Raw genomic sequence first — 10625 nt, 5'->3', positions numbered from 1 at the left:
TCATTTTGCATGTGATAAAATGCATGGATCTTAAAAGTACAGTGTGATGAATTTTAATAAAGCTATTTACCTATGTATAAGTCTGCCAGATCTGTTTTTTTTTATAATTTTTATTTTGTTATACTAGTCACCATACAGTACATCCCCAGTTTTTGATGCAATGCTCCATGATTCATTATTTGCGTATAACACCCAGTGCGCCATTCAATATGTGCCCTCCTTAATACCCATCACCAGCCTATCCCAGTCTCCCACCCCCCTCCCCTCTGAAGCCCTCAGTTTGTTTCCCAGAGTCCATAGTCTCTCATGGTTCATTCCCCCTTTTGTTTAACCCCCCTTCATTCTTCCCTTCCTTCTCCTACCAATCTTCCTACTATTTCTTATGTTCCATAAATGAGTGAAACCATATGATAATTGTCTTTCTCTACTTGACTTATTTCACTTAGCATTATCTCCTCCAGTCCTGCCCATGTTGCTGCAAATGTTGGGTAATCATTCTTTCTGATGGCTGAGTAATATTCCATTGTATATATGGACAACATCTTCTTAATCCAGTCATCTGTTGAGGGGCGTCTCAGCTCCATCCACAATTTAGCTATTGTGGACAATGCTGCTATGAACATTGGGGTTCATAAGACCCTTCTCTTCACTACATCTGTATCTTTGGGGTAAATACCCAGTAGTGCAATGGCTGGGTCATAGGGTAGCTCAATTTTTAACTTTTTAAGGGACCTTCACACTGTTTTCCAAAGTGGCTGTACCAACTTGCATTCCCACCAACAGTGTAAGAGGGATCCCATAAGGAGATATTTCAAACTGGTTGTGTGTGTGCGCGCGCGCGTGTGTGTGTATGAAGGGGCAGTGTGTAGGGCACTGTAAATCACTGAAAGGGCCTTGTCTTTTTCTGAGTGAAAGGGGAGGACATGGGAAGGCAGAGAGCAGGGAGTGATGTGGTCTGATTTACACTGCCAAACCCTCCTCCTTCTCATTGCTATGGGAAGGGCTAGAGCAGAAATAATCCAGAAGAAAGATGATAGGTGCTGGACCAGGGCAAGATGGTACAGATTGTTAGTGGCGATCTCATTCTCGGTTTACTTTGAGGTAGGAGCAATACGATTTTCTGACTTGATGGGTGTGGGATAGCAGAAAGAGGATATGAGAGTGACCTCAAGATTTTTGGCCTAAGAAACTAGAAGAATGAAGTTGCCATCCACTGAAAGGAGGACCTTAGGGGAAGCTGGTGTGACAGAATAGGAGCCTGTGCTGCTGGGGATGTGAAGTTCAAGATGTCTGTTTGGCATACACTTAATAAGCTTGGGGAAATCATGGACGGTATGGAAGTACCTGGGAGGGAAAGGTGGGAAGAATGAGAACAGGAGCACCTGGGTGGCTCAGCTGGTTAAGCATCCGGCTTGGTTTCAGCTCAGGTCATGATCTCATGGGTCATGAGATGGAGCCCAGCATCAGGCTCCACATTCAGTGGCAGGGGGGTGGGGGGAGTCTGTTTGGGGAGTCTAGCCCTCTGCCCCTCCCCCCACTAGCACTCTCTCTCTCTCTCTGGAATAAACAAATAAATCTTTAAAAATAATAAAAGAATGAGGAGAACAGGTTTTTAACAAAAGTCAGGATAAAGGGAACAGCCTCACCTCCTTTTAAATATTGTAGGAGGATGAAGTCCTTGAGCTCTGCTACTTTCCATTTCCCGAATGTCCTCTAGTAATGTTCTGTTGCAGGTATTTCTAATCCTGTATTATGTGGGAAAGACAGAGCATAACACATGAGCTTTACACACTCTAAGAAACAATTTCTCCCCTTTTGGATAACTCTGGACATCCTTTACCTACAGGTCATATGATGGGAGGCAATGCGGCGGGCCCAGTCTCCATGTGAAATCAGACTCTATTTTCCTAGTAGCTATGAAGCATTACCAGAGGGGATACTGGACAGAGCTGGGTAATGCCCATTAGTAGCCAGCCTCCCCAAACACAGACTTCCATGCAAGTCTGTAGATCTGAGTGTGTGTCTAAGCCACAAAGGGCCCTGACTCTGGAGGAGTCAATCTGCATGAGTGCAGCCAGACAGTTGAAGATTCACAGGACTGACATGATTCCATATGACTTTTTCTACCATGGTCACTATTCCACAATCTTGATTCTTAAATTTTCAGCTGTGTTCTACCTCCAATCCTCACATCAGTCAGACACACCTAGGACTAACTGTGCCATTTATAGCAGTTATAATGGCAGAGTGTATGTGTCAGAGCTTCATATATCAGGTATGTATATTTGACTTGAAACATGCAAAGCAACCCAGACAGATGCTCTCCATTTCTGTGGCAACTTATTTTCATTGGGGTCTCTATCTTTATCTATAATCAGGTACTCATCATTCATCCACTCATGTATTCCTTAAATTTTTTCAAGACACAATTAGGTGTCAAAGACATATTACTCTACTTCCATAAAACTTCCAACATATATAGAGAGACAGACAACAGACAAGTAAATGAATGAGCCATGTCAGAAGGGAACAGGTATGATGGAAGGGGACCTACATAACACAATTACAGTATGAGGCAGAGGTAGAAGCTTGTTAAGGGTCTTAGTGAAGGCTCCTCTAGGGAAGTGGAATTTAAGCTGGGGTAAAGGAGGCCAAGGAAGTAAGTAAAGGGGGGTGTGGGAGAGCATTCTGGACAGAAGAAACCCCCCACAGGAAAGCCCTGTAGTAAGGAGAGGCATTGTGGGCATGGTCTGTGAGAGATGGACTGGAGCATGCCAATGATGGCCTTGGTAGGGATTTGGCAGGTGTTGAGAAGTGGCACAGAAGACAACTCATGGACTTATGGTTAATCATGACTGCTTTTACCCACAGATAAGTACAATAAAAAAGTGCAAAAGAGTTTGAGATGATAGTAATATTTGGTTTATACATTTTAGGCTGGTTAAGACAGAAAATTATGGGAAGAAAGAAGACTGGGTGATTGGGAGAAATTATTAGAGAGGTCAATGGTCAAATTTTAGAACAAAAAAATTAAAAAATGTGATGCCACACACTTTAAAATTGCATTATAAAAGAATTAATAAGTCTAAATACTAACATGCACCTGAAGAAAAACATATTTATCTAAGTGGTATGCTTCAATTTAAGGAATTTTCTAAGTTGCTCCCTAAAAACAGGAAGCTATCAGGGAAGAGTTAAAATGGTGGAGTAGGAGGAGGACCTTATATTTGCCTTGTCCCTTGAACACAGCTAGATAATTATCAAATCACTCTGAACACCCAGAAGATCGATCTGAGGACTGAGACAACAAGCTGCACAGCTAGAGGGAGAAAAGAGGCCACATTGCGGAAGGTAGAAGTGTAGTGATGTGACCTGGGGGAGAAAAGACTCATGGGTGCTGTAGAGGGGAGGGAGCCCTATCCCAAAGACAGAGAGCAGTACACAGGGGATTACACAAGAAAAACACTTCCCCAAAACCATTGACTAGAAAAATGAGAGGGGCTGATTATCACAAGTTTTTATAAGCAATGGAGATGAAAATCTGAAGTTTTAGAAGTCTGTGCCATTGCCAGGGTTGAACCTGGTGGGCATAGCAGTGTTACTGTGGAGAAGGAGACTAAGGCCCAGAAGCTGACATTGTGCTCTGAGGATCCCCTGGATCACACTGGGAGACAGTTCCCCTTCTTGGAGTGCATTTGGGAGAGGTGACACTGCCTCTCAGGGGACAAAAGAGCCAATGGGAACCATTGAGCTGACTTCATTAGCATATGAGTAGAGATACCTCCTGAGGGCAGCTAACTGGATGCTGGCTTTTTGCTATGCTTTACCATGAAAACAAAGCCCTTGCTTGATAGTAGGACTGCTCTTCTGGAACGAACCAGCACCAGCCATAGCCTGGTGGCTATGGCAAGAGCCTCCCTCAGAAGATCAGTGTGATCTGCACTGTGCCCGATTCCCAAAATTTGGAGTTTTGGAACCCACTTGCATGCCTGAGATACAATACAGGAACACTGCAACACAGGGCAGACAGATGGCTTGGACACAGATGAGGTGAAGGCAGGGATCTGACAGAAGCCTGGGACACAAGAGGGGAGATTGTTCACTCTTCTTTGAGGGCTTTATGAACAGCTGCAGGCGTAAACTCCCCTCTCCGGGGAAGAGCAGGCTGACACCATTTTTTTACCCCTCCCATCAACAGGGACAGACCAGTGAGCAGCATGGTGCATGCAGTGGAGGCTTGAGCTGCTTACACCAAGCCCTGACCCCTTTTGTTCTGGAGGTGCCTTTTTAAAATAGGGCAAGTATGATCGAGAGCCAGAGCAGCAGCAGGACCCTGCCCCAGAAGGCCAACACCCTGTCCCCGCCTCCCGCATGCACCAGGTCTACTGATAATAGAGTGCTGCAAAGCTTCAACTCTAGGGGAAATGGAACCAACTACAGGCTTTCCTAACACACAAAAGCAGAGACCTAGACAGAGGAATTAATCCCAAAAGAAAGAATAAGAAGAGGTCACAGCCAGGGAGCTAATCAAAATAGATATGAGTAATAAGCCTGAACCAGAATTTAAAACAAAAATCATAAGGATATGCTTGAGAAAAGTGTAGAAGAAACCAGACAGACACTTACTGCAGAGATAAAACACCTAAAACTAGTCAAGCTGAAATAAAAAATGTTATAACCAAGATGCAAATCCAACTGGATGTAATGACCACAAGAAGCAGATAGATAGAGGAAGTGATACAGAAGATAAAATTATGGAAGATAATGAAGCTGAAAAGAATAGGGAAAGAAAAATATTGGATCATAAATGTAAACTTAAGGAAGTCAGTGACTCCATAGTGTGTAATAACATTCGTATCATAGGTGTCCCAGAAGAAGAAGAGAGAAAAGGGGTAGAAGGTTTATTTGAGTAAATTATAGCTAAAAAACTTCCCTAACCTGGGGAAAGAAACAGACATCTGAATCCAAGAGAGACAGAAAATTCCCATCAAAATCAACAAAAGCCAGCTAACACCAAGACACTTCATAGTAAAATTTGCAAAACATAGAGATAAGGAAATAATCCTGAAAGCAGCAAGGGAAAAGAAATCCCTAACCTACAACAGGAAGACAAATCAGGTTAGCAGCAGATCCCTCCATAGAAATCTGGCGAGCCAGAAGAGAGTGGCATGATCTATTCAATGTGCTGAATGGGAAAAATATGCAGCCAAGAATACTTTATCCAGTAAGGCTGTCATTCATAATAGAAGGAGAGAGAGAGAGTTTCCCAAACAAACAAAAACTGAGTTCGTGGCCACTAAATCAGCCCTGCAAGAAATATTAAAGGGGCTCTTTGAGTGGAAAAGAAAGACCAAAAGCAACAAAGACTAGAAAGGAACAGAGAAAATTTCCAGAAACAATGACTTTATAGGTAATATAATGGCACTAAATTCATATCTATCAATAATCACTCTAGATGTAAATGGACTAAATGCTCCAGTCAAAAGACATAGGGTCATCATGTCAAAAGAAATAAAAAACCGAGACCTATCTATATGCTGCCTGCAAAAGAATCTTTTTATTTTTTTAAAGATTTTATTTATTTATTTGAGAGTGCAGAGCAAGTGAGAGAGAGCATGAGCGGGGTGGGGTAGGGGGGAAAGCAGAGGGAGAAAGAGAAGAAGACTCCCCACTGAGCAGAGAGCCCAACACAGGGCTCAATCTCAGGACCCTGGGATCATGACCCAAGCCAAAGGCAGACATTTAACCAACTGAGCCACCCAAGAGAATCATTTCAGACCTAAAGACACCTTCAGATAGAAAGTGAGGGGATGGGGAACCATCTATCATGTTAATGGACATCAAAATAAAGCCAGTGTAGCCATACTTATATCAGACAAACTAGATTTTAAATCAAAGACTGTAACAAGAGATGAAGAAGAGTACTATATCATAATAAACCATAATAAAGGGGTCTATCCAAAAAGAAGATCTAGCAATTGTAAATATTTATGCCCCCAACTTGGGAACACCAAAATTTATAAATCAATAACAAACATAAAGGAACTCATTGATAATAATACAATAATAGTAGGGGACGTTAACACCCCTCTTACAACAATGGACAGATCATCTAAGCAGAAAATCAACAAGGAAACAATGGCTTTGAATGACACACTGGACCAGATGGACTTAGAAGATACATTCAGAACACTTTATCCCAAAGCAGTGAATACACTTTCTTTTTAAGTTCACATGGAACATTCTCCAGAATAGATCACATACTGGGTCACGAATCAGGCCTCAACAAGTATGAAAAGATTGAGATCATACTGTGCATATTTTCAGACCACAACACTATGAAACTTGACGCTAACCACAAGAAAAAATTTGGAAAGACCACAAATACATGGAGGTTAAAGAACATCCTACTAAAGAATGCATGGGTTAACTAGGAAATTAAGGAAGAATAAAAAAAATACATAGAAGCAAATGAAAATGAAAACATGATAGTCCGGAACCTTTGGGATGCAGCAAAGGCGGTCATAAGAGGGAAGTACTTAGCAATACAGGTCTACCTCAAGAAGCAAGAGAAGTCTTAAACACACAACCTAACCTTACACCTAAAGGAACTAGAAAAGGAACAGCAGATAAAGCCTAAAGCCAGCAGAAGAAGGAAAATTATAAAGATTAGTGGAGAAATAAATTATGATATAGAGACAAACAAACAAAAAACCCCAGTAAAACAGATCAATGAATCTAAGAGCTGGTCCTTTGAAAGAATTAACAAAACTGATAAACCCCTAGCCAAACTTATCAAAAAGAAAAAGAAAGGACCCAAATAAATAAAATCACAAATGAAAGATGAGAGATGACAACCAACACCAGAGAAATATAAACAATAATAAGATAATATTATGAATAATTATATGCCAACAAATTGGGCAATCTGAAAGAAATAGATAAATTCCTAGAAACATATAAACTAGCAAAACAGAAACAGGAAAAAATAGAAAATTTGAACAGACCCATAACCAGCAAAGAAATTGAATCTGTAATCAAAAATCTCTCAACAAACAAGAGTCCAGGGCCAGATGGCTTCCCAGGGGAATTTTACCAGACATCTAAAGAAGAATTAGTACCTATTCTTCTCGAGCTATTCCAAAAAATAGGAATGGAAGGAAAATTTCCAAACTCATTTTACGAGACCAGCATTACCTTGATTCCAAAACCAGACAAAGACCCCATTAAAAAAGAGAACTATAGGCCAATATCCTTGATGATCATGGATACAATAATTCTCAACAAGATACTAGCAAATTGAATCCAACAGTATATTGAAGGAATTATTTACCGCAATCAAGTGGGATTTATTCTTAGGCTGCAGGGATGGTTCAATATTCACAAATCAATCAATATGATATACCACATTAATAAAAGAAAGGATAAGAACCATATGATCCTCTGAATAGATTCAGAAAAAGCATTTGACAAAATACAACACCCATTCTTGATAAAAACCCTCAACAAAGTAGGGATAAAGGTAACATAACTCAATATCATAAAGGCCATATATGAAAGAACCAAAGCTAATATCATCCTCAATGGGGAAAAACTGAGAGCTTTTCCTCTACAGTCAGGAACAAGACAGGGATGTCTACTCTCATCACTGTTATTTAACCTAGTACTGAAAGTCCTAGCCTCAGCAATCATGCAACAGAAATAAATAAAACGCATCCAAATAGGCAAGGAAGAAGTCAAACGTTCACTATTTGCAAACGACATGATACTCCATGTGGAAAACCTGAAAGACTCCACCAAAAAATTGCTAGAACTGATATATGAATTCAGCAAAGTCACAGGATATAAAATCAATGTACAGAAATCTGTTGCATTTCTGTACACCAATAATGAAGCAGCAGGAAGAGGAGTCAAGGAATTATACCATTTACAATTGCATCAAAACCCATAAGATACCCAAGAGTAAAGCTAACCAAAGAAGTAAAAGATTTGTACTCTAAAAACTATAGAACACTTGTGAAAGAAATTGAAAATGACACAAAGAAACGGAAAAAACATTCTATGCTCATGGACCGGAAAACAAATACTTTTAAAATGTTTATACTACAAAGCAATCTACGCATTCAGTGCAATCCCTATCAAAATACCACCATTTTTCAGAGAGCTAAACAATCCTACAATTTGCATAGAACCAGAAAAGACCCCACATACCTAAAGTAATGTTGAATTATTTATCTGTGGTGGCATTTTTAAATGAACTGCCATATACTCACTCACAGCACAACCAAGTTCATTTGTTAGGGTTGCTGTAAAATGCTGCCACTAAAGCCACTAGGCTTTTAGGGGCAGTTCTTTTGGCTCCGTTTTGTTTTTAGCCTCAGTATGTCTGTTTCCTTTACTAATCTATTTGTATTTCCTGCTGATAAAATATTCTATGTTCCAGAATGATTTAAAAATCTTGGTACAATTCCAGGAAGACACTTAAGTAAAAATTAAGCAAAAATGTGAAATAATTCAGTGAAATAAGTCAAGCAGAGAAAGACAACTATATTTGACAGAGTCTTATTCCAAATGTTTTTAAAAAGTGAAGAATGTCTTTCTAATTTGAACATCTCCCTCCTATTTCTTGTTCTATTATTAGCTTTTAATCTGTGATCCTTTGGCATCAGGTTTTGGTTCCTCTAAAGTGAATAGAAGTTATATAAGTCCCACTTCTAAAGAGTAAATGGATCAGAAAAAAATCATGAACTAGGTAATATCATTACAGATTTTACCTCTCGTGAATTTTGATGCCATCTTTTTTTTCCCCTAAATTGATTGTTGGTAAATCAGTGGCAAAGGAGGAGGATATTCACTTCCTCTAAAAGTTCCATGACTTTTAATATTCATAAAATGGCAGATTTAAAATTTTAATTTAATTTGAAAACCATATAATTGGAAAAGGACAATTAACCATGACAACATATCTTTTGGTTACTACTTCATTTTTCAACTTACGATTTCCATATTAAATTTAGAATCAGGCACACAATGGGGACTATGAAAAAACCCAGCCAGAAGTGTGGACAAGCCAGGACCATATTGACCTGCAAATAAACCGAAATAAAGAGTATTTAAATAGGAATCTTTTAGTTTGTCAGTATTGGGTACCAAGTGTAACTTTCAGTTTCCTTTCTCTTCCACAAAAACCTAGAGATACAGGTATGGATGCAGTCATAGAGTCTAGAACTACTAAATCACTGTAAGTACATAAAACCTAACTCTAGTTAGCTTAATTTAATTGTATATTCTATAAACAACCAAATAAATATTTTGATCAAATAAGTTGTATCTCAGGAATGCAAGAGTGGTTCAACCTTATATTACCTAGCAATACAACTTTATTTAACTTCCAGACATTGTGTGGAAGGCAATTATGCCATTATAGTCCCCTGGAAAAATTCACTCTTTTCTCTGCCTCACAGATTAATTGGTAACTAACAGATCACTTTAATTCAGTAAGGACTGTACTGACTTGAGACTGGGTAAGTTTCTGAATTGTATATATATTTTTAGTTTTCTGTATATTCTAATATTTCAACATCTTAAAAAACCTTCCTATCTGGAGACTACTCCTCCCAGGGCTGGTCTGTTCTTAAAGATAGTAAAATCTCAACTGCAAACTAAACGGTTAAATCCACAGCCCTATTTCCTCTATCTGGCCCATATAACCCAGGAGGCAATATTCCTTTGCAGTAATCATCCCTGAACCAGGAACCAGCCAACTAGAGACCAACTCTACCCCAAAGCCTGCAAAAATCATTCAAACTAACCATTCCTGGACTGTTTGCCCTGCTCTGCCTTACTTTTCCCATGGAAACCCCAACAAAAGCAAGGCCTAAGTGCTCTCCAGCTCCTATGTTCTGCCTCCTGACCACCCTGATATCTTTCCCATGTGGCCCTTTGTGGCATTCTGTACCTTATCTTTAGGAACTGTGAGAATGATAAATTTGTTAAAATGGCAATAGTAAGTCTTTACCTATCAGTAATTACTTTAAATGTAAATGGTTAAATTCTCCAATCAAAAGACATAGAGTGAGTGACTGGATAAAAAAATAAGATCCAGGTGTGCCTGGGTGGCTCAGTCAGTTAAACGTCTGCCCTCAGCTCAGGTCATGATCTGGGGTCCTGGGATTGAGCCCTGCGTTGAGCTCCCTGCTCAGTAGGGAGTCTATTTTTCCCCTCTCTCTCTGCCCCTCCCCCCGACTCGTGCATGTCTCTCTCTCTCTCACTCTCTCTCTCTCTCAAATAAATAAAATCTAAAAAAAAGAGATCTAACAATATGCTGCTGATAAGAGACTCACTTCATCTTTAAGGACACATAGGCACAAAGTAAAGGTATTGAAAAAGATAGTACAAGTAAATGGTAACCAAAAGAGAGCAGGAGTGGCTATACTTATATTAGATAAAATGACATTCTGGCGAAATTAGTCATAAGAGACAAAGAAGGTCACTATATAGTTTGGAGGTCAATTCATTAAGAGGATATAAGAATTGTAAGTTTATTTGCACCCGACATTGGTGCACCTAAATATTTAAACCAGATACTAACAAAACTGAAGGGGGGGGAGTCAGAGCAATATAAC

General features: G+C 39.5%; 1 protein-coding gene across 1 annotated transcript in view; it reads right to left on the bottom strand.

Annotated features, from left to right (window-relative positions):
* Positions 1 to 1181: 1181 nt before the first annotated feature.
* Positions 1182 to 10625, bottom strand: part of LOC113251194 (phospholipid-transporting ATPase IB-like) — a 175156-nt gene continuing 165712 nt past the window's right edge. The window contains exons 32-34 of the mRNA XM_026493021.4: positions 8998 to 9086; positions 1647 to 1745; positions 1182 to 1344 (exon numbers count right to left, since the gene is read on the bottom strand). Of these exons, the coding sequence (XP_026348806.3) occupies positions 1182 to 1344; positions 1647 to 1745; positions 8998 to 9086 (351 nt within the window). The remainder of the gene's footprint in view (positions 1345 to 1646; positions 1746 to 8997; positions 9087 to 10625) is intronic.

The sequence above is a fragment of the Ursus arctos genome, unplaced genomic scaffold (assembly GCF_023065955.2).
Source record: "Ursus arctos isolate Adak ecotype North America unplaced genomic scaffold, UrsArc2.0 scaffold_10, whole genome shotgun sequence".
NCBI classification, from domain to species: Eukaryota; Metazoa; Chordata; class Mammalia; order Carnivora; family Ursidae; genus Ursus; species Ursus arctos.
Note: the sequence above shows the minus strand (reverse complement) of the source record. Positions and strands in the feature narration are given on the sequence as shown.